The sequence below is a fragment of the Fusarium oxysporum genome, chromosome 4 (assembly GCF_000149955.1).
Source record: "Fusarium oxysporum f. sp. lycopersici 4287 chromosome 4, whole genome shotgun sequence".
Lineage (NCBI taxonomy): Eukaryota > Fungi > Ascomycota > Sordariomycetes > Hypocreales > Nectriaceae > Fusarium > Fusarium oxysporum.
Window position 1 is genome coordinate 1,386,219 of NC_030989.1, and position 25,700 is coordinate 1,411,918.

The 25,700-nt window shown below is 48.1% G+C and overlaps 10 protein-coding genes across 10 annotated transcripts; 4 read left to right on the forward strand and 6 right to left on the reverse strand.

Annotated features, from left to right (window-relative positions):
* Window positions 1–10: 10 nt before the first annotated feature.
* Window positions 11–1,871, forward strand: FOXG_07869 (uncharacterized protein). The gene is made up of 2 exons (XM_018386534.1): window positions 11–358; window positions 459–1,871. Exons 1-2 carry the CDS (start codon window positions 328–330, stop codon window positions 1,712–1,714), a joined length of 1,287 nt encoding a protein of 428 aa, XP_018243712.1. The 5' UTR covers window positions 11–327; the 3' UTR covers window positions 1,715–1,871.
* A 147-nt stretch (window positions 1,872–2,018) lies between these two features.
* On the forward strand, window positions 2,019–3,031 carry FOXG_07870 (uncharacterized protein). The gene is made up of 2 exons (XM_018386535.1): window positions 2,019–2,219; window positions 2,272–3,031. Exons 1-2 carry the CDS (start codon window positions 2,104–2,106, stop codon window positions 2,801–2,803), a joined length of 648 nt encoding a protein of 215 aa, XP_018243713.1. The 5' UTR covers window positions 2,019–2,103; the 3' UTR covers window positions 2,804–3,031.
* On the reverse strand, window positions 2,849–4,684 carry FOXG_07871 (uncharacterized protein). The gene is made up of 3 exons (XM_018386536.1): window positions 4,097–4,684; window positions 3,816–4,036; window positions 2,849–3,764 (listed from the first exon to the last, which is right to left on the reverse strand). The coding sequence occupies exons 1-3, from the start codon at window positions 4,253–4,255 to the stop codon at window positions 3,299–3,301; spliced, it is 846 nt and encodes a 281-aa protein (XP_018243714.1). The 5' UTR covers window positions 4,256–4,684; the 3' UTR covers window positions 2,849–3,298.
* A 2,696-nt stretch (window positions 4,685–7,380) lies between these two features.
* Window positions 7,381–8,531, reverse strand: FOXG_07872 (uncharacterized protein). The gene has a single exon (XM_018386537.1). The coding sequence runs from the start codon at window positions 8,474–8,476 to the stop codon at window positions 7,634–7,636; it is 843 nt and encodes a 280-aa protein (XP_018243715.1). The 5' UTR covers window positions 8,477–8,531; the 3' UTR covers window positions 7,381–7,633.
* A 2,149-nt stretch (window positions 8,532–10,680) lies between these two features.
* Window positions 10,681–13,821, reverse strand: FOXG_07873 (uncharacterized protein). Its single transcript, XM_018386538.1, has 2 exons — window positions 12,183–13,821; window positions 10,681–12,131 (listed from the first exon to the last, which is right to left on the reverse strand). The coding sequence occupies exons 1-2, from the start codon at window positions 13,585–13,587 to the stop codon at window positions 11,821–11,823; spliced, it is 1,716 nt and encodes a 571-aa protein (XP_018243716.1). The 5' UTR covers window positions 13,588–13,821; the 3' UTR covers window positions 10,681–11,820.
* Window positions 13,822–14,297: 476 nt separating this feature from the next.
* Window positions 14,298–16,681, reverse strand: FOXG_07874 (uncharacterized protein). The gene is made up of 2 exons (XM_018386539.1): window positions 16,569–16,681; window positions 14,298–16,402 (listed from the first exon to the last, which is right to left on the reverse strand). The coding sequence occupies exon 2, from the start codon at window positions 15,503–15,505 to the stop codon at window positions 14,513–14,515; it is 993 nt and encodes a 330-aa protein (XP_018243717.1). The 5' UTR covers window positions 15,506–16,402; window positions 16,569–16,681; the 3' UTR covers window positions 14,298–14,512.
* Window positions 16,682–17,621: 940 nt separating this feature from the next.
* Window positions 17,622–19,410, forward strand: FOXG_07875 (oxidoreductase). Its single transcript, XM_018386540.1, has 3 exons — window positions 17,622–17,902; window positions 17,970–18,132; window positions 18,182–19,410. Exons 1-3 carry the CDS (start codon window positions 17,879–17,881, stop codon window positions 19,243–19,245), a joined length of 1,251 nt encoding a protein of 416 aa, XP_018243718.1. The 5' UTR covers window positions 17,622–17,878; the 3' UTR covers window positions 19,246–19,410.
* Window positions 19,411–19,452: 42 nt separating this feature from the next.
* Window positions 19,453–22,603, forward strand: FOXG_07876 (uncharacterized protein). Its single transcript, XM_018386541.1, has 3 exons — window positions 19,453–19,908; window positions 19,964–19,998; window positions 20,057–22,603. Exons 1-3 carry the CDS (start codon window positions 19,511–19,513, stop codon window positions 21,061–21,063), a joined length of 1,440 nt encoding a protein of 479 aa, XP_018243719.1. The 5' UTR covers window positions 19,453–19,510; the 3' UTR covers window positions 21,064–22,603.
* FOXG_07877 (phosphoglycolate phosphatase) lies at window positions 20,930–22,417 on the reverse strand. Its single transcript, XM_018386542.1, has 2 exons — window positions 22,085–22,417; window positions 20,930–22,030 (listed from the first exon to the last, which is right to left on the reverse strand). Exons 1-2 carry the CDS (start codon window positions 22,091–22,093, stop codon window positions 21,302–21,304), a joined length of 738 nt encoding a protein of 245 aa, XP_018243720.1. The 5' UTR covers window positions 22,094–22,417; the 3' UTR covers window positions 20,930–21,301.
* Window positions 22,604–22,755: 152 nt separating the features above from the next.
* On the reverse strand, window positions 22,756–25,493 carry FOXG_07878 (DnaJ like subfamily B member 4). The gene is made up of 3 exons (XM_018386543.1): window positions 24,912–25,493; window positions 23,971–24,703; window positions 22,756–23,915 (listed from the first exon to the last, which is right to left on the reverse strand). Exons 1-3 carry the CDS (start codon window positions 24,989–24,991, stop codon window positions 23,622–23,624), a joined length of 1,107 nt encoding a protein of 368 aa, XP_018243721.1. The 5' UTR covers window positions 24,992–25,493; the 3' UTR covers window positions 22,756–23,621.
* Between the last annotated feature and the right edge of the window lie 207 nt (window positions 25,494–25,700).

Consider the following 25,700-nt stretch of genomic DNA (forward strand, 5'->3'; position numbering starts at 1 on the left):
GCAACACTCTGCCGATTTATTTCATAGCTACTCCCCGGCTCGGTAATAGCTCCGGTTCGGATTTCGGAGCTGCCCCGCTAAAGACATTCATGGATTCTCAGAGGAGCGGCCGCTTTATCTCTTATCGATAAGACTTATCTAAAGTGTATGTGGCGGTGGTGGCGCGGTCTGTACGTCACTACTGGACCCCAACTCTTTCCGATTCCCATCTGATCGGACGCCAAAACGTTGATCATGCTCATGACAAGTACCGAGACTACAGCTTGAATCTTGCTTCTCAACTCAGTTTTGTTCATTTCAGTTCGGCTTACTCGTGTCCTGTTGGATATGGACGCAAAGAGAAACATCGTCGTCGTTGGTAAGTCACCTCGCCACTTACAGGGCTCTCTATTATCCCCGTCATATCTCAACAACCTCATCTCATACATCGGACCACATAAGGCTGATAAAAATATCAGGAGGCGGCATCATTGGCTCAACCACGGCCTACTATCTAACACGCCATTCGAAATTCAACCCAGCCTTACATACTATCACCCTTCTTGAGGCTGCTCCTACTATCGCACAAGGTGCATCAGGCAAAGCTGGCGGTCTTCTCGCCCTCTGGGCTTATCCAGAATGCCTAGTTCCTCTCTCATATCGCTTGCATGCCGAGTTGGCTGCTGAGCATAACGGGCCTCAGAGATGGGGTTATCGCCAACTCGGCTGCGGAAGCTTTGATGCTGTCGTGACGCGCGACAAGATCAAATCACTCCAAGCCAACGGAAATGGAAGCGCAAACGGCAGTGAGAATGGAAAAGACTGGGAGAAACTGCCGAAGCAAAATGGCGCAGCAAAAGAACTTCTAGAAGAAGGCATTTTACCGAAGGATCTCGACTGGGTAGACCATAGCATTATTAACAGCTGGTCTGAGATGGGCGCACCCGGAAAGACAGAAACATCTCAAGTGCATCCCCTACATTTCACAACAGCAATCGCAGAACTTGCTCAGCAAGGTGGCGCTCAAATACACACCAACGCCAAGGTAACCAAGATAAACTCCACAAAGAATGGCGTCGAGAGCATAGAGTATCTAGATCGCAACACAGGGGAGACGAAGACCATTGCCAGCGTGACAGATATAGTCGTGGCAGCTGGTCCATGGACGAACAAAGTCTTGCCTAGGGCCAGGATCGAGGGCCTAAGAGCGCATAGCGTTGTCTTCGACGCGAACGTTAGCCCGTATGCTGTCTTTACAGATATTCAGCTCCCTCCGGATTTTATACCCGAGCATCGTGCTAAGATGGGGCAGAAAAGGAGGCACAGGGGCAATGTTGATCCAGAGATTTATGCTCGGCCTTTTAATGAGGCCTATGCCTGTGGTGAACCAGATACAAATGTCCCGTTACCCGAAACCGCAGATCAAGTCGAATGCGACGAGGCTCAGTGCAACGACATAATCTCATATATCAGCACGTTCAGTCCCGTTTTAGCCGCGGCTCCCATCAAGGCGAAACAAGCATGTTATCTCCCAAGGCATATTCGCTTTGGACAAGAGAGCGGACCTTTGATCGGCAGAACGACTGTGCCTGGGTTATTCGTTGCTGCAGGACATACATGCTGGGGAATTCAGAATGGTCCTGGGACGGGCAAGCTCATGTCCGAGTTCGTGTTTGACGGAGGGGCAAAGAGTGCTGACGTTGATAAGCTGGACCCTCGGAAGTTCAAGGTTTAATAACTCTTGAGCAGTTGGATATTAGGTAGATATAGACGATTAATGAATAACATGGGGTCTTGGCATGAATTTGGTGTACCAGACTTAATAGGTTTGCGTGAGCAAGATGAGATGTTTCCAGAAACCACCGACTCCATTACAAGATGTGATCTAGGCAAGACGTGCTTTTCTTATAAGATTTGCTGGAATCATCATTACAGAAGCTTTTCTTGTTGCCCGTACTGGTTAAGGTATATAAAGAGGTTGGCGGGTTGGATTACTTTCCACTAGCGTCCCACTTCTCTTATCGATAAGACTTTGCGATCAAATTTTGGCGGGCATTTTTTGGACGTCTTAACCGTCTTGAATTATCGACATCTCAACCAACACAAGAATTCACATTATCAACCATGGGTCGTGAACTCCAAAAGAAGAAGGCCCGCTCAGGCCGCCAGCCTATCCGTCAACTTAACAGATCCAAGAAGATCCTCAACCCCCGAGGCAACGATGCCATTGCAAAGAACTGGTATGGCCAATCCCCAAGCCACGGATGAAAGCGCAAAGCTAACTCCCCAAAGGAACAAGAAGGAGACTCTTTCTCAAAATTACCGTCGTCTCGGTCTCGTAGCGCGTCTCAAGGCTCCTACCGGTGGAACAGAGAAGAAGCTCGGCGCAACCACAACCCGCGCATACCCCAACGATCCCTTCTCTATCGCCACCGTCGAGAACGCCATTGTATCCGAGGCACGCGTCGAACGCGATGCTGATGGAAAGATTATCCGTATTCTCGGCGAGGCCAAGCCTAACCCGCTTAACGATCCTCTGAACGACCTCGATAACGACAGTGAGGCTGAGCCTGCCGAGGAGTGGGGTGGCATTAAGGACGACGCTGATGCGACCGATGTTGTCAAGACTCTCCTAGAGCAGAGCAAGCAGCCTGATCTTCCCAAGAAGAGACATCAGAGTACCCGGGAGAAGGAATGGTTGGATAAGCTCGTGGCCAAGTATGGCGACGATACAGTGGCTATGGCCAGGGACCGAAAGTTGAACCCCATGCAGCAGACCGCAGCTGATATCGCCAAGCGAATCCGCAAGATGAACAAGGAGTAGAAGCGGGATACACGGAATAAAAGCAGGGCTTTGGGGGTGAATAAGATGGAGTCGCTAAATCATCAAGCATGGAGTATCAAAACTGGCTTAAGAACAGAAGGCGTTGGGAGTTGGATTCGAGCATCTTAAAATATAAGACGCCGTATACTTTTCATTTCACACGGCCAAACTTTTATACTGTCCAAAATATAGAATAACCGCAAGCATCAGAGAATCCAAAGTGCCTTATATATATGTGTGTGTGTTTGCATGGGTGCAATGTCTAAGTTAGATCATACGCAGCCAAAGGCCTCATCCATCTCCCTTGTCTCCGCGAAAGCCATGACGCCGTTAAACGCCCCTCCTCGACCAGAGGCGTTATCTACCGTACAAAACATGTGAACCCCGCATCCCAGACGCAGCTTCCCAGGCTATTCCACACCCAATCAAAATGAACACCGTTGCATAAAAAAGAGACCGATATATCCTTTCTTTCATTTATCATGCTGTTGCTACTTAGTGCCCCCTATCGTAGTTGCCGGCGGGGAATTGTGCGGGTACATCCTCATAAGGATGACCACCTGTTGGGTTGGCGTAGCTGGCAGGCATTGATGGAGGAGCACCGCCGGAGTGGTACTCAGTGTCGTTGTCGAAGAGGGTGTTGTTTCGAGGGGGGAGGGCACCAAAACGGTCGGGATCCTCGTCATCGGCGCTATAGGGGTTGGCATCGCCATAGCGGGAGTGGCTGTTATAGCTGTTGTTGTTGTAGCCACCGCCGTAGGCACTGCCTGAGGGCTCGTGATCGTCCATGTCGACTCGCTCGTAAGCCTCATCGCCGTGAGGAGCCATGGAGAAAGCAGCCTTGTCAGGGTCGATGTTGTCGCTGCCCATCTGGCGGTTATCGTAACCTGGCAGGATGTTGTGGTTGTTGTAGTAGTTGAGGGTAAACGCGGAAACAAAAGTTGAACCAGCGAAGAGGAGGCTACAGAGGAGGTTAGTAAATATTCAGCAGAGATCGAGTTGAAGCACATACGTTACCAGAACACCACAACCGACAATACCCTTGCTGATGCTGCAGGCCTTTCCACATTGACCAGCGGCATTGTAGGCAGCCTGAGTAGCAAAGGCAGATAGCCATATGATTGTGAAAGCAGCGTCAACAGCAAGCATGGCATGCGGTTGAGCAAAGCGACGAGTGCGGCCCCATCGGGGAGTCATGATGAGGAAGATCCATGCTGGGACAGAAAGGAAACACTGCAGATATCGTTAGCTCCCTATACACAATGTGAAATAGCAGTCGAGATGTTGACATACCACTGCGAATGTCCAGCCATTCCTTCCAGTGACCTCTGCGTCCTTTGCATTGAAAACACCAATTTGCAAACACCATGCGACCAGAGATATGATGATCTGGAAAGAGTGAAGGCCAAGTTTCAGGTTGGGGACGATGTCGGGGTCGATTTCAAACCGCATATTGGAGGTCGATGTGAAGACTTTCGAGATATGTATGAGGGAAGATTGGAAGGAGATTCGAGAAAGCGATTTGCTCGTTGATAAAGCCAAAAATCAGGCTGCGAAAGTATGTATGTGTCTTGTTTGTTGGCTTTTCAGCTTCAATCGCAATGGCTTAGGTCGTCTCAAGCCAAGATGAATCGGATCGTCGTCAATGCCTCTGAAGAGATGAACTCGCTAGGATGGATCAGATGAAAATGGAAAAAACACAAACAAAGAGCGTTATCGTTATTGAGAATGTATGTATAGAATCGATGTTGTTTTGTGTTGACAAAGGGTCAAGTCGTTAATGGGCGTTGGGATGAGTGCGAATTAAGTTCAATGGCCAACTTGGAAACCGAACCCTGACGAAACAGGTTCCAGTTCTACTCAGGTTCCCTGGCCAGCGGGACCTCCTCCAGCATGACGCCCGCCTAAGCCTAAGCCTCCACTGGCTGGCCACGCGTTGCTAGATGCAACAGCGCTGCAGTGACAGGGCTGTCTCGATGTGGCTGTGTGGCTTTGTATTTTCCCTCTAATGGGATCAATAACTTGAGTCGTTCTCTAGATTATCGACTAATTCATCGACCATGTCAGCGCTAGATTCAGGGGCTTAATACCCCTAAGACTCGACAGGTTCTGCGTTACCGTCAAAGATGCCTTGTGGAATTTACTGTATGCCCAAGGACTCGCCAAGGCATTACGGACACATACATCACCATGCAACAGCTGCGCCACTGGAGAAGAATTTAGGGGACCACAGCGAACAGAGTCAACACCAATTAAACGCACTGGATTCCGAAATCTGCATAGCGGTATCTAAATTTATGCTTCAGCTGAGTGACAGGCCTCAGCAGTTTCATCATCATTCCGACTTTTATATAATCTCCATCCGAAGCGCTCTATATGTATGTAGTGTTGCTCATTGCTATAAAATCCAACGGTTGTCAATTCACTAACAACCTGATGGATCTGATCTGCACAAGGACACCAAAAATGACTGACGCCACGATCATTACGCAGCTTTGTTGACTTTCATGACGTTGTTTATCCGGATGTTACGGATGCTTCGCTGTTGTTGCATTGGGTTGCTCGGCAGATGCATCTTGAACACGAAGTGAATGTGACTCTTTATTCATTAGACTCACATGACATGAATTGACTTGATGATACAATGCAAATTTTGACTCTGATCAACGTGTCACTGATAAAATGTCGCAATTACGCGACAGGAGCCACAGCGGATGCTAACGGGGCCCAAGTCCAACCTAATCTGCCTCTGAAACGGTCATATCAACAAGGGTCTATTACCTCAGCCTATCGTTTTCCACTGGCATGTATCTACATGGGAATAGCTTCGGTTTTGCCATTTCTATAAGATATCAAAAATCCTGATCTACCATTCTGAAATGGTTCATTTTGAATAATGCAATGAAAGAAATTGGATGCATAGTTATATCTCACAACAGCTGCCTGCAATGTCTTTCACACAGGACCCCGGCTAGGTTTGATGAGTAGTGACTCGAATTAAGCACTGGAAAATTGCAGTCCTTGAGGATCCGCGCAGTAATATTACTCCGTCTCGAGAAGTCACTCCTCAAATCTGAATTGCAAGGTTATCTTCTTCTTGTCTTTGTACTCGCATCAGTACTGAACCTCCTCACATATCATTTAGAGGGAACAAATGTAGGGTTGACTCCCGAAACTTCGTGTTCTCCTTACGAAAGCTCGCAGCTCAGACCACAGGATTATATCAATGGCGGAATGTTTGAAGATAAAAGAGTATCCTTACCGTCGGACAAGCTGGTACTGGACCTTTTTCGTATTTAAGTCGCCACAGGAAATAAGCCCATGACAACTCTACTATTGATATGATCCTTCAATTCGTGTTCTGCCGACTCTTGAGCCCAAAAGAAAGTGTCAGTCTGCATGCAATAAATGCGACGTATGCCTCAAAAAGGAAAAGGATACACAGGAATGAGGCACAGAATCCATGCCCATGAAGAACAAATTCTATGACTTGAACGACACCACTATCACAATCTCCACGACAGAAATTGACTGCCACTGCAGTGAAGAAGCTTCACCTTACCAAGGTTAACAGTCGACATATCTGCGGCATTGGCTCCATGCTTAATAGGAAGAGCATCACTTACTACTCATGTGCCCTCCTGGTCTTAGGGTAAACGAGAGTTCTTCGGCTTTTCACGGGAAGCCTTATGGCTCTCATCATTCCCGAGAAGCTCAACTACAAGAGAATAAGGAGGGGTGTTGTTGGCGAGCACGATTTCAGTCAGGAGTGTGCATGCTTCCGTTTCTACTCGAACTTGGCTATGCCTGAAGCAACGCATCCCGGAGAGAAGCCTCTATCGTGGGGTTCGCATGATCGATCCGCAGTTAGTCACTGCGCCCATCCTTGACGCAATACTGTTGAGAGCGAGTTAGGCCTCACGTATACTGAACAGAAGTGTTAAGATGGGAGGGATGATGTTGATTCAACTTGTTGATCTTGATAAAAAGGAAGGTCTGCTCAAGGTGTACTGGGGCTACACTACGTGTCTTCAAAGTCATGATTATGTCAAATATTACTATGCATTATCCCTGGAGTGCCTAGCTCAACAGTCCAGTTCAGTTCAGTTGATTCAGTTGTATTTGATCTCATATATTTGACGTCACCTTTCATCCACTTGTCTCACGATGCCCTCATTTGTCTTGAACTAACCTGCAAACGGATGATAAGCCCACCAAAGAATAGGCATCACCAAACTCAACAACTCCTCAGAAGAAGGTTTTCTGGGTCTGTCACAAGGTTGACTTTTGTACTTCTGTGTAACCGCCCCAGAAGAGTCTCCAGTCTCCAATGAGAGTGAGACTTTGAGGCTTTTCTCCGTGTGTACGGTGTATTCGCACTGAAGTTTATCAGATCTGCATCACATTACTAAAAGCCTTCACGCCAAGCTCAGTATGGGAATGGTTTCAGGGCACGGAATCCGTCATAACTTAATCAGAAAGAAACATATCACATTCTCTCCGATGTGCTCGATCCCATCTGCCCAAGCAAGGCACACCAACCGCATCAAGCCTCCTTCCAACATCACAAGTTTATCCTGAAAGTACATTTAATTCTTATTTATTGGGGGGTATCTAGCTAATATTCTGACTATTCTACTTTCCTTCAAATGGCGTCTTGTACGCTCTGGTGGTATCCTGTTCTCCCATAGTTGGCCGTGGTAATCATTATTAAATGGATAAGAGAAACATTTCCGAATATGGATGAGTTATGCAACGCCGGCGCTGAATGCATTCCTGAAAATCTCCCTCGTTTTTTGTTCTTCTCCTCTTGTTGTTTTCCTGGCTGTTCTATAACAGAAGTGCGATAGGCACAAGCACAGCTATAGCAACGCCAGCTGGTGGATGTTTGCTAGCTGCTGCACCATCAACATCTTTCGATGGAGCTGCTTCAGCGGCGTCAAATCGCATCTTGGCGTAGCTATTGATATCCCTGGATGGTTTTCCAGGTGTCTTTGACTCGGCGTCGTCGACACTAGGGCCAGATTTGCTTGCAAGACTGAACTTGACGAAGTCGGCCATGTCTGGTCCCTGGCCGCTGTATTGAATGGCCTTGTGCTCAAGGAGAGTGTTTTCAAGAGGTCGTGTATTGTTCTCAGTCGAAGGAGAATCGGTAGCTTCTGTATCAGCCACTTGAGTTCGTAATGTTGAAGGACGCTCAAAGGCAGTCTGGGCAGCGAGTGTTGCTGTGGGTACACTCTCTTGATATGGAGAGCCACCACGAGGATATGTCATCGTTGCAGTAACTGGCTCGTCACCGCAGATGCTGCAGGTCTCGACGCCAGAGGTGAAGCCATAAGGAACAGCAGTTGGTGTAGCATCAGCCGGCATGGCTGACATGCCTCTGTAGACTTCCTTGACTTGATAAGGGAACTTGGCGATGCCTGATGGTGAAAAGACATCGAGTGTTGTGGTGTATGTATTTGTGTAGGCACAGTCCGTACATAGACAATCCTGACATTCAGGCATCTCAATAGTCCAGTACTTGTCAGCACCTTGTGTTGGCTCAGCCTGGCCAAAGCTAGTTTGAGTTGCACTGAAGCATTCTGTCATGGTGCGCGTGGTATAAGTGTATCTCTGTGCAGCAGCCTGTGTAGACCACAAAGCACTGAGGAGAATAAAAAGATGCTTCATTGTGAGAAAGAGAAACGTTTTAGTTGAATGAGTGAGTAAGACAGACAAGCGTGTGTGAGACAGGATCTACGGTAAATATCTATTCAGGGTCTCGAGAGCGCCCGCTGTTGGTTCCTTGCAGATTTTCCCCTGCATCACGGCAACTCTATCTCACAGCCCAGATCCGGTTCAACCAACAGCATCATAATTTTGTGAATGTGAATGTGACCCATCACATCGAGACCCTCAGCCTCAGAGATCAGGGTCGGCCGCTTGAGTGAGGACAAGATCCATAAGCAGGTACACAGTGAGCCAAAATCTCCATCATGATCTACGAGATCTGGGCTAATGCGCCAAAACTCTGTTTCGGGGAGTTTGTTACATAAGAGGAGAATGTTTGGGCGTATCAGGTGAAGCCATAACCACCCACAGAGCTTACAAAGCGTCAGCGTTGCTCGGATGAAGTGTTCCTGGGTAGAGTCTCCGGATACAACTCCGTGCGATCACTGGAGACTAGACTATCTTGGCTCCCGTAACGGGCCGTAGATCGGTCGAAGGTTACACAGTGGCATACCTTAGTGAGTCCACCATCTTGCCTTTTCCGTCAAGTATGGCGCCTGTCAAGATTCCCACTCGGAAGCTAAAATGATGCACTCACTGAACCCGTTGCTCAATGGCCATAGCTCCTGGGACTAGCACTGAAGCATTACACGAAGTTTAGAGTTGACTCAACGGTTCTTCAGCAGAGACAGAGAACACAAGAACCTTGGCAACCCCCTCCCCCCCAAAGCAGAAGACTTGTCGTACGGATTGGGACGTCCTGAACAAATCATGACTTGGTAGTAAATCAGAGGCGAAATATGATGTTTTGATCAACATGGAATATGGAAAGACGGTACACAATAGTTGATCTTCATTCAAGGGACCAACAAACAGTACAGTTCAGACAACGCCTCACTCTAACACCGTACCTTCTCGCCACTCTGCCCTACAGAAACAACGCTTGAGGAAATAGCAGACGTTGTACCATCGTTGTCTGTGCTTGACTTGACTTCACGTCAGAGTCTAGCCCACGAATCTCTTTCCGAATCTGGCCACCACCATCATCTGAACAGCCTTTCCGCAACATTTCTCAACGACACCTCTTACACTCGAATAAACTTTACCATCAAGCGAGGTGGCTTTTCGGTGAAAGCGATAGGGGTGGCGTTCCAGACCTCGATGTCTCAGATGGTGATTAGATCTAGACTCTGAGTTCAGGACGCCGTATCTAGGACGCCGTATCTAGGACGACATAATTCTACAACAGATGTTGACATAGCTTTTGCAGGAAATTATATGTCTACAAATTCTTTAAATATGGACAGTGCTCAAGCCATCTTACGATATATATTCCCCGTAGTCGATTAGTTGACGGAAATTAATAGTTAGCTGGACGACCATTCAGCGCTTCAACAAGTCCGTCGGCCGCTGTCTCTGAATATCTCGTGGCCAGGCGCTCTGTAGCTATAGCCCTGTGTTATCTCCGATTGAAATGTCCGCAAGCTTACGAGCTTTGACCGTAGTCCTTGTCGTGAATAACCCCGAAACTATTATCCAGTCAGTATAAGACACTGCCATATGACCCTTCAGTTGCACAACTCCAGGAATGCAAACATCCCTTGAACAGTATTTCATGATAAAAGTATTACTCTTGCATGATATAAGCAGACTTTGAGATGCCCTCTCGTCCAATAGGGTTGGTCATCATCTAGATCATATCATAAAACGCTTGGCCAGAAGGAATGGTCCCCAAAAATGACAAAGTTAATTAGTGTCTCAAACCGGTTGTTTTCTGGCTTGCCAAGCTCGACTTGTGTAACACAAAGCTCTCAAAGGAGATTTTACACTGCCTGGGTGTATGATCCAAGGTTTTGGGGGTGTAGCAACAGTCACGAGTTTCCATCTGCAACTTATGAGAAGCAAGCCTACGCATATTATTATGAAGACATGACCAGGACCATACCTTTTACAGCGGAGCTGATTAGCCTATACAAAGAAGTACTACGATTCAATCAATAGGATATTGGGCTATGGATGAGGTTATATCGTATCCGGAAAAGGGCGTATCGTTAGCAAGTTGAGCGGTCAAGGTCTATGCCTACCCCCTCGGTCTAGATTCTTGACTCTGCCCGTATAAGCTCCAATCATGGATCCAGACCAACCTCAGGCTGACTTCAGACCTTTCTTATCAAAGGTCTATATCTGCATTACTTTATGTCGAAACAACAGAAGAACCAGTTCCCAGAGGTTATGGGGGTTGGATTGCACAATCACGATAGCTGGTCTTCTTCAGACCTATGGCTTGCTTCAGCCCGCAGAGTTTTGCCATACAGTCTTTATTCACTTTCTACATCCAAAATCTTTAAGCTAGTCCAAGCAACACGAGCCTCATAGGAAAACCAGCTATCATTAGTTCCCCAATCTTGAGCCGAACCAAAGTCCCGGGAGATCTTCCGGGGAAACGAATGATAGAAGATTGTTCATCGACTTTTAAATTAGGGATAATAGGCTTTTTAGGTGAGTCCTCAACAGAGAAAGTGCTTCGGTATGTTGTTCAGCAATGTCAGTCGGGTAATTTAGAACCAGTCTTAGCTCACTATTGAAACAGCCTGCAATAAAAGATCAAACACTAAAATCAGGGCAAGTTGTTGTTATACGTCCTTTTATATGACATCTGTATCAAGTCGCAGGTTACTCTAGGCAGTAAGGGAAACTCAGAGCAATATGAGTATAGCCTCTTCAGCCGCTTTTCTCTCTCGGCGTAAGCTCTGAAGTGAGTTCCGAAGAGTCAGCCGAGACATTTTTGCTAGAGCTACCTTCAACTCTGTCATCGCTGTACTCGGCCAGAGTGACCAGTCGTGACTTGAATCGAGCTAGATGTGATGTGGGCTGATGAGGTGTAAACTATGTAGTAATGTTTCATCTATGAAGCCATCCAGAGTTCAAGGTTGGGGTAGAAGACAAAAGGTCAGTGTTGATGGTTCTTTAAATCCAAAGACGAAGGATGGAGAGAGAGATCGATATATTCTGAGACTCTAAGAAAGACACTCTAAGAAAGCCATCTTTCAAAAAGCGTCTTTCTTTTGAAAGAAATTTAAATGGAAATTGTAGATACCTCATCACTAGCACCGATCCCATTCAAGCACTGGCTGAAAATTTGACCCATTATCCACGAATATCCGTGATTTACTACATGTCTACCTAGGGCGGATCTTCAACCACTGCTTTAATCTATCCTTCCAGCATTTTCAATTTCTCTTTCTTCCAACTCTTTCAAACCCCTTACGATACGATCCTCATTTACGACTCCGCTTCAAAAGTAATCACCGTCTCTCAAGAGTCGAATGAAGGGTGTGCTGCCTCATGAGCGAGATGCACAGTAGGCCAATGATAGCGAAGGCCAGCAGTGTAAGCCACACTCCCCTGAAGGCCTCCACAAAAGAGCTGATGACACCGTCATACCATCCTTCAGGAAGATGCTTAATCTCATCCAGGTCGTCTCTGATGCGGCGAATCTCATCTGCAGCCCCAGGCTCGGCACCGAATCTATCCCAAAGTCTAGCTTTGAGGATATTTTGGTACACGGCTGAACCAATGGTAACTCCCACAGTACTACCGAGGCTGCGTGCCAGATCTAAAGTTTATTAGCAATGCGAACTCAACAAAATACGTCTAATCAACTCACAGGTTGCAGAGGTGATGACAGCCTGCTGAGAGTGGTCAACAGCAGCAATGCATGCCAACAACGTCGTTGTGAGGGTTGCACCATATCCAGAACCGATCAAGAAGAAAGAAACTCCCATCAGCCACTTGGGACTATGCTCATTTTGGATTGTAAGAACCACAACTCCCGCAATAAGGAAGAGCAAGCCCACTACACCTAGTTTGGTGTATTTTCCAGTTCTCTTCATGATGAAGCCCGAAAGGAGAGATCCCACTGAGATACCGATCGGTGATGGGAGAATCTGGATACCAGATTGTGTGGCACTACTGCCAAGAACCTGCAGGTACAGGGGAACATAGAAGAGCGCCCCCATTACCGCCATCGTACAGGCAAGATTGCAGAGACAGGCGTTCAAGACAGTCCGATCGAGAAGAAGCTTCACTGGTATGATTGGCTGGCGGGCCTTACTCTCCCAGAACAAGAATAAGCCAAATGTGATGAAAGCAAGAGGTATCGTGGTCAGCGGGAGCGGGTGAGTCCACGGCACAATATTTCCGCCTGAGTTGAGGCCCAAGAGCAGGAATACCAAGAAAGAAGATGTCAAGAATGCCCCCATAAAGTCGATGCGTGCAAGGAACGACTTATCCGACTGCTTAGGAGGAACCCTGACCAAGAAATGAACTGCTACAGCAGAGACGAGTACTGGAGGTACCTGGATCAAGAAGGCAAGTCTCCAGCCCTGGGATGTGTGATCATTAATCAAGCCGCCAAACACACCACCCAGCATTGCACCAGATCCATAGCAGATGTTACCTAAGCCCTGAATAATGCCTCTCTTACGTAGAGGGACCAGGTCTGAGCCCAGGAACGTCGAGATGCTCATCAATCCACCACCTCCAATGCCTGCGACAACACGTCCTATGATCATGGTGGTCTGATCACGGGCCAGACCGCAAATGAGATTACCGGCTGCGAAGAATATATTGCTGAATACGAGACCCGGTCCTCGGCCAAAGATATCTGTCAACCGCCCCGAAATAGGTTGGCATGCGGCATTGGAGATGAGGTAGGCGGTTGCAAGCCATGACAACAAGCTGAGGGATTGGAACTCGCTCGAAATTGGTCCTGAGAGAGTCGCAATAATAGTAGAGTCGATGGCACCCAAGAAGACTCCGATCCACGCTGTACCAAAGATGAGAACCAACCGGCCAGTTGATACCTCCTCAGCAACAACGGTTGTCTCTTCCTCTTGTCCTGCTGGTAAACCTCGATCAGGGTCATCTCCTTGAGCTTCACTTAGTGGTTCGGCATCTTGATTCTGAGGTTGACTTGTAGACTTGAGCAACGGGGTTCGTTCATCGCTGAGTGCATTCGTGCCGTTCTCGGCCACGGCAGATGCTACGCTGCCGCTGGCAGATTCACGCATCTTCACTCTCACCAAGCAATTGAACGAAAGAGAAATCAACTGAAAAGAGACTTCGTGCGGGCGGTCAGAGTAGTTTTATGTATCCCCGTGTGAGACTTATGTGAGACGGAATTGAGGATTACTGACAAAAGGGCGTTGTTGATATATCCGTGGTTACGATCGGCGACTATCGGCCTATCTGAGCAGCCGCTAGTATCAAAAAAGGGTAATCTTTCAACCGAGATAAGAAGAACCGACGGCTTGAATTCACTAATACCTAAAGGGATGACGCGGGGGTTAAGTAACCAATGACGTCTACAGTATTCCGGGGAAAGGTCCAGGGTATCTCAAATGGTGAAGGAAACTGGAATTGAACTGAATGTATACCTATCTTATAATTGTGAGAGAAGAAGTTGCAGTTAATCTCATCATCAGAAAGGTATTACTACAATTTAAACAAGAAATTAAAGATTTCTTCTTGCTTGTTATGAACTATTGAGAACTATTGGAAATTGGCACATAGGCGTATCGATGATGGCAACCACGAAATCGACTAGACGAGCATGGGTCAAAAGGTTAAGACAATAATCTTTCTATTTGCCGGTCAACGCAGTCATGCATGATCGGCGAGGTCGCAATGCATCCAGGCATGACAGCTCATCTTTTAGGGGGTAGCATGTGAAATGACGCGTATTTAGGACACATCGCTCATGAGTAGGTTTCACATAAGACACCATGATAGCTCGGCTTAAGCCTTTTGTTCATTTACATTCATAATTTTATAATCATGACCAAGTCCAGACGGTACAGGCCCATACCCAAATCCATGTCTAGTCCATTGGGTCCTTTTCATCATTAAATGCAACGCTATGCAAATTCATACCCATCCATATCAATGGTCTCTCCACTGGACAAGCAAACAACAGATTCAAACATCGACCGTGAACTATAGTGAGTTCTCAATCTCCATGAGCTCCTTGATACCCTCAGCAATGCCCTTGGCTTGCTCAGGGGTGAGACGGGGCAGGGGTCGTCGAGGGTAGCCACCATAGCCGTAGTAGCTCTGGATAGCAGACTTGGTGCCGGCAATGGCAGCCTTGGTCAGTACCCAGTCGGCCTTGGAGAGCTTCTTCTGGAGAGCTTGAGCCTCATCCTTCTTGCCCTTAACGTAGAGATCCCAAACCTTGACGCAGGTCTTGGGCATGACGTTGGCACCACCAGCAATGATTCCGCTACCGCCGCTGACCAGAGTCTGGATGGTAAAGTCGGCAATACCGCCGAAGGCAAGGTAACCAGAGCCTTCTTGGAAGGGGGTCTTGGCATCGGTAGCGAGAGCAACCCGGGTGAGCTTACCGGTGCTTCCACAGGTAAACTTTGTGCCGACAATGTTGGGGTGCTGGCCGAGCTTGATGAGGAGATCGCTGTCCATGTCAAGGCCAGCAACAGCACCAGGATAGTTGTAGAGAACGATGGGGATAGGGCTTGCATCGGCGAGGTCGGTGAAGTAGTTGTAAATGGCATCCTCACTCATCTGGGCCTTGTAATAAGAAGGAGGGAGAACAAGAGTGGCAGCAGCGCCAACCTCAGCGGCCAGCTTGCTCAGCTCGATAGTGCCCTTGACACTGCCCTCAGTGGCTCCGAGGAAAACGGGAACGGATTGGAAACCAGCCTCATCCAGGGCCTCTCGGGTAGCCTTTGTGACAGCAATCTTCTCCTCACGTGTGCAGTGAACAGCCTCGCCATTGGAGCCCATGGCAACAAGACCGGCCAGGCCAGCTTGACCTAATCGCACGGCGTGCTTCTTAATGGTGGGAATGTCGAGCTCCTCAGTCTCAGGGTCGAAGAAGGTCATGACAGGGGCGTAGATCCCGGTAGGCAGCGACTTGGGAGCGGCGGCATGGCCATTTTGGCCGTTGGTAACACCGTTAGAAGTAGTCATGATGAGATGTCTAGTGTGCCTGGGGATGTTTGTTGGGGAATGATGGCTAGTGGAGTATGAGAGACGACAAAGATGGAGGAAAAGTAAAAGACAGACAGCAACGAACAAGAACGGAACAGGACAAGCCGGGGTTTAAATGAAACGGAGAGGGACTTTATAGCTAGCATACCTTACCATACGGTAGCGTATAAACCTCAAGACATCATGTCGAATGGAACCGACAAATCCATTTTCGGTACCTTCGCTACGCTACGCTACTGTACCTCGCGGTAACAGTAACCAGTTTGGGGGTGGATTCGCCTCGGGAAGTCAAGTGCTCAAAGGACCGTGTGGGTATTGGCTCGATCGTCCCCCAATTGGAGTAATGCAATGTAAGTCTGGAGAAGAGAGGACCACCAAAATATCCATTTGCCATGGTAAGAGTTGCGCAACATTCGGCAGAGAAAGCTCAGAAGTGATGTGTTGGGTATGAGGCTATGAGACTGTCATACGTCGTCACGTAATCTGGTCTCACCAAGCAAATCGAGTCCACTGAATGAGATGATGCACCGCAATGCCATATTATGCTGCGGCTAAAGTCGACGGACAGATAGATAAAACCATCTGCTGGTAGTATACCCAGGCCAAGAAGATGCCAATATGACCGATTGCCTCTTCAGCTGCCGGGTGATCTGTTTGATAGGATGCGAGATCGGCACTTCCGATCAGAGCGAACCACCACCACGAATAACACAACTCTCGCACTGACATCTATTGATGCACCCTCTTCCATCACCAGTCTCAATGCTGGGTAGAACAGACGTGGGGAGCCGGTTAGGCGGGACGAACAAGAGACGGAGGCTTGGAGGTCTAGGAAACCGTGGGATCGCTTGGCAAATCCATGTTTAACATCCCGCGCTGATGTCGATTAGCCGGCCGGGATATGAGCTCTACAGTAGTGTACATTGTGTAGGTCCAGGTGGAGAGTCACCCTTTTGCCTTGGACCCCGAGCTGACCAAGGCTTGTATTTTGCGGCGTCACGGTGTGTAAGAGAGGCAAAGTGCATAGTTTATCGAGACTGACCGGAAGGTGACCGGGCTGTGCTTGTACATGTCTGTACTTCCACTGAGTGTGTGCGCCTGAGTTAGTTACTTACTTGGCAGTGTAAGTTTCGAGGTGAGGAATTTGGCGTTGGTGTTGATGGGGTAAGTCAAAGTCTGGCTCTGAGTGGGCGGAGAATTTCTGGCGATGGTACCCCCAACGTGGCACCTGATGCCGTGTTACGAGGGGTCAAAGTCACGAGACCTTAAAGTTGATTGATATCAATTTACTTGGAACTGGATGCGAGCAGGCGTTTGGTAGACTTTCGGCACTTGATTATGTGACGACAATTGATGTTATCAACAATTTATACAACGCTGAAACGGTTTCGATATTCACAAGCTGTAACAAAACTCTGCTACTGTAAACATCAAATCATATCACCCATGATTACCATTGCTTCCGGTCATGAGCCGGGGATTCTAGTGCCGTGGGGGTGGGGGGATGTTAACCCCTCCAAAGCACTAATCCTCTGTACCCCTCACTGTACTTCGCAACCCATGGCGATTTATAGTGATGATCCTCATGGGTTTGGGGGTGGTTCTGGCTTCTAGACGCTCCATCGAATTTATGGTTCCTGTGAGAAATGCCTCTCTAGTCAGAATGGGAAATGAATCTATCCTTCACTAGTGTAATGCTTCTGAGAATTGCTGTCATGATAAACCTATCGCCACTGTAAATTACTGTGAAGATCATTCTCTCCAATTTTGACGGTTTCTGTCATAGCACGAGGGGGATTTCCCCGCCCCCGATGTTAGCTATGTGAGACAAACACCACCAACATGATCACGAAATCAACCACAACAGGATAGCAATGGCACCATTATCTCAAGGATTCAGTTTTATCTCTTCCCCTACCCCTTTCTCCCCCAGATTTCTGCGAAGCTGTATCATCCCCACACTCACATGAGCACATCAACACAAGATTTATCCGGCATCATGACTCCATATTCCCAAAGCCATCCATCTCTCTAGCTTGAGATTGGGGGGATTTGACGCGGGGACTCATTTTTCCTCCAATCACGTCCGGAGAGAACCCCGAACTGTCCCCCAGCTTTGGTTCCAAGCTAGCGGAGACATGAGCGAGCATTCATAAGAACAGTATTCAACCTTCATGTCCATCTTCTCATGATTGCACTCTAGACCTCGTCTCTACACCATCTCGAGTTTCATTTGACCTTGGTATACGTTCATACGTAATTTGGGACTCGTTTATATACCCTCATACTCTGTTTTTGCTCTCATCATAGCTTCTGCCCCTCCCCCGCCTTGCCCCTCGGCATAACATCACAATGGAGCCTCTCAATGTTCTCATGGTGAGTTGATCCAAAAACAACAGTCTCACACTCAATTCATGTCAGTTTGCTAATATGAAACCTTTAGATTGGTACTGGAGAGTACACCACCGGTTTCGTCGGTGGCGGTGCCTCTGGTTCAGACAAGAAGGTTGGCGTCGTTGGTCTCAGTCTCTTTGATCTGCGCCGTCGCGAAAAGGTCAACAAGCTGGGCATGGTTGGCGTCAATGGCAAGAAGTTCCCTGCTATTCGTAAGTATCTCCCGTACACAATTGCCATGCTCATAACTAACTTCCCCAGGCGAACATCTCAACAAGAACATCCAACAAGTCTACAACAACCTCGACACCTCCTTCGACTCATTCCCAGAAAACGACAAGGTCGACCCCGACGCTTACAAGACCGCCATTGACGCTCTCAAGCCTGGCGATGCCATCACAATCTTCACCCCCGACCCTACCCACTTCCCCATCGCAAAGTACGCCATTGAGCGCGGCATCCATGTCATGATCACCAAGCCCGCTGTCAAGGTCCTCGAGGAGCACCAGGAGTTGGTTGATCTCGCTCAGAAGAAGGGTGTCTACGTTTACGTCGAGCACCACAAGCGTTACGACCCTGCTTACGCTGATGCTCGCGCAAAGGCTCAGAAGCTTGGCGACTTCAACTACTTCTACAGTTACATGTCTCAACCCAAGTCACAGCTCGAGACTTTCAAGGCCTGGGCTGGAAAGGAGTCTGATATCTCTTACTACCTCAACAGCCACCACATCGATATTTGTGACTCAATGGTCCAGGAGCGCGGATATGTGCCCGTGAGCGTCAACGCCTCTTCCTCCAAGGGTGTTGCTGTTGATCTGGGCTGCGACCCCATCACTGAGGATACCATCTCACTTCTCGTCACCTGGAACAAGAACGGCGAGCCCAGCAAGCGAGCCGTTGGTGTTTACACAGCCTCGTGGACCGCTCCTCAAAAGGCCGGTGTCCACTCGAACCAATACTTCCACTACCTCGCTGCCAACGGTGAGATCCGTGTCGATCAGGCCAAGCGTGGCTACGACGTTGCAGATGACTCTATCGGTCAATTGATGTGGTACAACCCCTTCTACATGAAGTATGCTCCTGATGAGGATGGCAACTTCGCTGGCCAGACTGGTTATGGTTACATCTCTATTGAGAAGTTTGTCGATGGTTGCAGAGCTGTCAACTCTGGCAAGCTCAAGCCTGAGGACCTTGACGCCAAGCCTCTCCCTACTCTCAAGAACACTATTGCCACAACGGCTATTCTTGAGGCTGGTCGAAGAAGTATTGATGAGAACCGAGAGGTCAAGATTGTTGTCGAGAATGGCAAGTGGAGGCTGGAGTAATGGATGAAGGGAATAGGAGAAGGATAAATACCATATGCTACGTGTAGAAATGTCTGATGGGTTACGGCCAAAAGTAATGATCAAGCCTTTTGTTATTGCAACCTTTTAAGAAATGATCTACTGGTTACTTAGTGAATATGATTATGCTCTGAGTCTAATGCGGGGTGGATACTAAAACACCATACCCTTTAAACTCTTGAGCTCCACCAAAAACTCAACACCACACCTTATATACCCACGTTACAAAGCCGGTTTTGATCTTTCAATGCTTCTCACTACGTTAAAGTTCAAGCCAACCTCATATAAAATATCTTCTTCCTGTATAGCCAACATGCCAGAACCCCGCTTCTCCGATCTGATCCTCCCTCAAAATGAACAACTCTCCATGTCCCAACTCATGGCGTCTTTCAAACGCACCACACTTACAATCCACAACCGTCTGACTAGCATCCAAACCGATGCAAACTTTGTGGACCTAGTGTCTCAAGCATATAGTCCGCGGCCACTTGTGGCTAATGAACGTTGTGGGAGTTGGTATATTCCGCCTGAGCGTAAAGGTGCAAGTGCGTATTTTAAGAGTACGGATGGTCATGAGAGGGCGTGGAAATTTAGCACTAGGAGGTTGAACTTGCATCTGGTTGAGCTTATTGAGAATAATGATGGGTACGTATAGAGACCTACTTATCTTCCTGTTATCTGAGATCTAACATGTTAATAGTATCATAATCGTCGACTCTACTCGCCGTGGAAAGCGTATGTTCTCTCTCATGACAACCAGAGCCTCAGATAAAGTGGCGACTGACTTATATAGGGATGCCTGATGCCCTTTCATCGACTATTCCTATCTGGTGCACAGTCCTCAACCTCACTCTTCTCCCCTCAAACCCATCCTCGGCAAATCTCTATCTGCCAGCTCATCTCCCCGCAACAACACACTCCCAAATATGCGCACTCATCCCTGGATTCGTTGCTTCCTTCAAGGCACTCAATCTCAATCTTCCAACATGTCTGACAAAACCACTCCGCCCATTCTGGGTAACCCCAGACTCATCTCTTCCTTCTGTCGAAGACACATCCTCCATATTTGACGACTTCCGCCCCGTCATCTGCTGCACGGCTAGTCGCCGAGTTATAGGCAGCGAAATGGACGAGGGAGGATATATACAAGGTGCGGCTGACGATACTGAGATGTGGGCGCATGATCTTACAGCGCCTTTGTTTTGGGAGAATATTGATGAGCTTCTCAAGACGCCAGAGGCTGAACTGCCAGATCTGATCTCCAGACTAGTCAGCGACCATGCTGCTAGCAAGAAGGACGAAGGAACACACATAAAGCTGACACCACACCTTTCAGTTTGCCCTTTACCACTTCCCGCCAACCCCTCAGAGTGTCGCATTGTCGTAACTCAAGACACCACACCAAAAGATAACTGGATAAAATCCAAGACTTACATGCAAGCCGGCCTTGGCAAAAACAAGCTGGCTAGTCGCAACCTTCGCACTTCTCTACCTGAAATATGCAACTTTGCTGCTAAATATCTTGCCTCAGCCACAGAGCCTAATCAGCAACAAATTATAGTCGCATGCGAAGATATGATTCAGAGGCAGGACGGATCGGGAGGTTGCCTGGACCAGTTTGAGGGCCTGATACAGGAGGGTAGTTCTGCGGGTTGTAAGGCTGGTTTTAGCAAAGACTTTCATAAAGTCGAGATTGGGTGTCATCATGACAGCTTACCCGGGCGCCAATCCCAGCCGGGCCACTCTACAGAGTGTCAACAGCTTTTTAATGGACTGGCGAAAATGATGCAGTTCATATAGAATATATATTCGGGATCAACAAATCAATCATGAGACAATACGACCTTGTGTCTGGGACAAAAAGCTGTATTGTGTCTCAGTCTCAACATTGTCTCAAATGGTTACCATGACAGGGCAGAGGGTTCGTAAAGTTTATTAGTTCAATTGATCTAGGTGATTTGCTCCATCTCTTTCGCTATTTGACCGATATGTATTTTGGGTATTCCTCAAAGCAATTTCAATAACAAAGCTCGTTTCTTTAGACCTCACCAGCCTCAATCTTCTGCAGAGCAGCAGGGAACTCAGACCAGTGTCGCATGATGACAACGGCACCAGCATCCCGCAAAGTATTCTCCATCTCGGGCTGCTTGTCCTCAGCATAAGGGCCAACATAACCAATGACCTTGATACCGGCACGAGTACCGCTAAGGGTGCCGCTCTTGCTGTCCTCAATAGCGACAGCCTCCTCGGCCTTCTTGCCAAGTTTCTCTAGAGCGTGGAGGTAGATAGCGGGATCAGGCTTGCTGGTGGGCTTCTCGAGACTTGTGGCGGCAGAGAAGACAACATCGCCCTGGAAGTACTTGTCCTGACCGACCTTCTCGATGGAGGCACGGACACGGCGGAGGGCAGAAGAAGAAACCACGGACATAGTGTACTTGCCAGAAGCGGCAAGCTTCTCGAGCTGCTCATCAACACCAACGCAAGGTCGGAGAGATTCCTTGAGCTTGGCAATGACGGCGTCCTCCTCTTTTCGAACATAGGTCTCCATGTCCTCGGGTGAGATCTCGATGTTGTAGTTCTTCTGGAGGGTGGTGAGCATGCCGCGGAAGTTCTGACCGACGAACTCCTTGATGAGGGTCTCGCCAGTGAAGCGCATCTCGACTTGACGAGCCTCGCAGATCTCGTTAATGAGGCCCGCGCAAGCCTCGAAGGCAAGCTCCTCAGAGAGGACGAGGGTGTTGTCGCAATCGAACAGGAGGGTGTTGATCTAGAAATTGTCAGTGTAAGCGCGAATAAGATCGAGATTGCATGAGCAACATACCTCGGGCATTTTGGCGGATTGGGGTGAAGAAAGTTCTAGAGAAGAAGCAAAGACGAGTTCTAAAGAGGAATTGGATGTATGAAGAAGAGAAGAACAGAAGAACCTTGTGGAAAATCAGGTGGAGCAAGGAATAGATGGAGGTGTAAGGAAGAAGAGACAGCGACGGAGCTACTGTGGGGGAACGGAGGTTTTATGGAGGACGTGCCTTGGTTCAACGGAGCAGGGACATTCGAACTGTAACGGGAACTTCACCTGCCATTGCAACTACGACTGCCCGTAGCTGCAATATGCTGTAATGGGAATATGCAAGTGCGACTGGGTGATGCCGGGGGTTGACCGGGTTGTCTTGCAATGAACTCTACAGGTTGTTTGATATGCATCTGCACCTCATGTGTAAGATTCGACAAGAAACCCCGCGTTCATGAATAGCTATCTCAAGGTAACTTAGGTACAGCAGGGAGGGGTTTCCAAATATCCTTAAGCTAATATAGTGAATTAAACAGCTAGAAGAGCTATTTGTACTGATAAAATACTTCTCGATATGCTCGCTGAGCCAAAGGAAAAATCGGCTTGTTCTTCATAGAACTGTCGATCGTCAACACGTGGAAGTCAGACAAAACAAACCCCTCGTAAGTCAATCCAAAATCAACATCAAATCGAATCAAATGCCCCTCCCCCTCCATTCAGCCAAGGTAAGGTCCGACTAGGAACCGCCCAGTGTCGTCATCAAAGCACTATGAATCCCTGTTAGGACATGACACTAAAAAAGAGGGACCCCGTTTTCTTCCAGTCCACCGGCCCGCATCAGCGACTTTGCTCTTTGAGCCTCTGACAATCATGGATTATGCTCAGTATGCACTAGACCTACAGTGATGACCTCGCATAAGCATATGTAAGTGAGTACAAAGACATGGCTTTTCAGGCTTCGGAGAGTTCAAACCGATAGTCCGTCTATCAACATGCATGGTCCATGTAAACAGTGTCACTCTTCAACGGTGGTGGACCTCCAATAAACACCCTCGTCATACACGGCTCCTCTCCTCTACCAGTTGCGGGATTTGTAACATCCCATATTAAGCGATACAAGAGTATTTACCCTCCCAAATCGCGATCGTACCAGATGAGTTGTTTTTACCTCATATGGAATGTTCTTCATTTCGGCAACTCTTCTTTCAATCTCGAATCTGTCGTACTATTAGAGACAGCTACTATAGTATATATGACATAGTTTCTACCAAGACATCAATTAGAACAGCCGTCAAATGGATATCAAAAAGCCATATGCTAATCAACTTCCTATCATTCTCCTGTCGCTTGTGTACTTTGGGCAACCAAGCCTGGTCTTCCATGCTAAGGCTTGTGCCATCGAACTTCCACTCTTTTTCATTATTCATTAGAACCCTAAACGCCAAAACACCATTTGAATGTAGTGCAAATCTTCCTAACCGAATTCCGATGCTGCTGAGGTTGGATATTTTCCCGAGCAAACGTCTAGTATCCGGTAAGAGTTGCAGATAGGTCCGGCGACGGCGCGCCTTTACAGAATCTCCCTGAGCTTCTGCTTCTGATCGGCAGTCAAACTTGCTGGGAAGTTGATCTTGTACTTGATGACGAAGTCGCCTCGCTGGCCAGGCTTCTTAGAGATGGGCATACCCAGGCCAGGATACCGTTCCTCGCTGTTGGGCTGAGTAGGGCCTCCCTTCTCGAGGTTGAGCTGCCGGCCGTCGATCGTTGTCACTGTCCTTCGCCAGCCGGTCAAGGCCTCCTTGAGATCAAGGGTTACCACATGGACAAGATCGTTATCCTCGCGCTTGTAGAGAGGATGTTCCTTCTGTAGGTTTGTTAGTTATCATTTCGTAGGCAGAATTATGACACGGTGTGCTTACCTCTTCGACAATAAAGTGAAGATCTTGGCGGCCCCCCTCTACTTGATCGCCGACTCCGTTGAACTTGATCTTGGAACCCTTCTTCAGGCCCGGTTTGATAGGGACTTCAAGGATCTGGTCGGTCTGGACTCTCTTTCCGGTCTCATCGTAAGTCTTGCGCTTAATCTTCATCTTCTTGGTCACACCGTTGAAGAGCTCTTCAAGCGTTAGGGGCAGAGGTCGCTCGACTGTGGTAACTTCGGGAGTAGCTTCTCTAGGTCGAGGCTCGAAGCCTGAGCGTGTGCGTGAACTGCGGCTTCGAGGACCAGCACCGCCAAATCCGCCAAACATGCCAGCGATGTCGTCTTCGTCGCCACCGTGCATACCACCGGCAGATCCGTTACGCATGAATTCGGCAAAGATATCTTCGGGGTTGCTGAAGCCAAAGCCGCCAGCACCGCTGCTGGTATTGAAGTGGAAGGTTCGGGTGCCGCCTCCACCGGGCATACCACCTTGGAAGTTGAAACCTTCGAATCCGCCAGGCATGCCTCCAGCGGCGAAGGGATTTCCACCGGCACCACCTTCGGGCTGTGCGGTACCGCCGCGGAGAAGGAACTCAAGGCCGTACTGATCATATATCTTTCGTTTCTCGGGATCGGAAAGAATTTCGTATGCTTGTGAGCATTCTTTGAACTTTTCAGCCGCATCGGGGCTATCCTTGTTCTTGTCTGGGTGCCATTTCAAGGCTGCTTTCCTGTAGGTGGTGTGGTTAGCGGTGTCCACCAGATCATGATGCTAGACGGAATGCGCGGTGGTTCATATTTCAGCGAAGAGAATCTCTTTCGTCAATTCGCCGAATAGAAATCATGGTTTGCTTGTGCATTTGCAAAAGCAAGAACCTGGTGAGAAAGTGGTATTGTGTATTGCGCCTCCGCAGCTCCGTATAGATAGTGTGTACTTACTTGTATCCCTTCTTGATCTCGTCCTGAGTTGCCTCAGGCTTGACGTTGAGGGTGTCGTAGAGCTTCGTTTCCTTGACCATGATCGCGCGTGTTAAAAGTTGTGTTTCTCAAGATTATTTAGGTGTGCGATATGGTTAGATTTTGGCGAGCCAAATAGGTTCGATAGAAAGAGAACAACAAGAAATGGGTGGCAATGCCAAGGATTGCTTATTGTTGATTGTTTGTTGAAACAGTGAAAGACAAACACCAAAAGTGCGCTTCGTATGATGAGAAGAGGTTTCGTTCTAGGTTGAATGAGGTGATGTAATGTGAGGTTAAAGAGAGGGGATGTTTTAGTGCAAGAGTGAGTTTACAAAAGATGAGTGGGAATCCGCAGGTGAGGATTAAAAGATCAGTCCAGTGACGCTTCAGAGTCAAGGTCGAGAAAGCACTACGCCATGCTACCGTGACAATCTCCAGAAGCCACCGCTGGGAAATACTGGGGCATGGGACCTTGTGGAAGCTTCTAAAGTGTAGGGGGGAAAAGACACCGCAATGTGAAAGGAACTTGATATGGAATAGAGGCTGGCTGACCTCCAGTCTACCAGGGTGGGGGTGACGTCGAGTCGATCGACGGATATCTCTCGAACAACGAGAAGTACCTATACATCTGCCGCTGTCGTCTGTTCTTTGTTCGACTGTATTGTCTACCTAGGAAGTATACTACTTGGAAGTAAGTGGGAATGCTCTCTTTGCAGAATCCTCTTTGTAACACGTTCTCTAAAGTCAATTCCGCAAAACTACGCCATC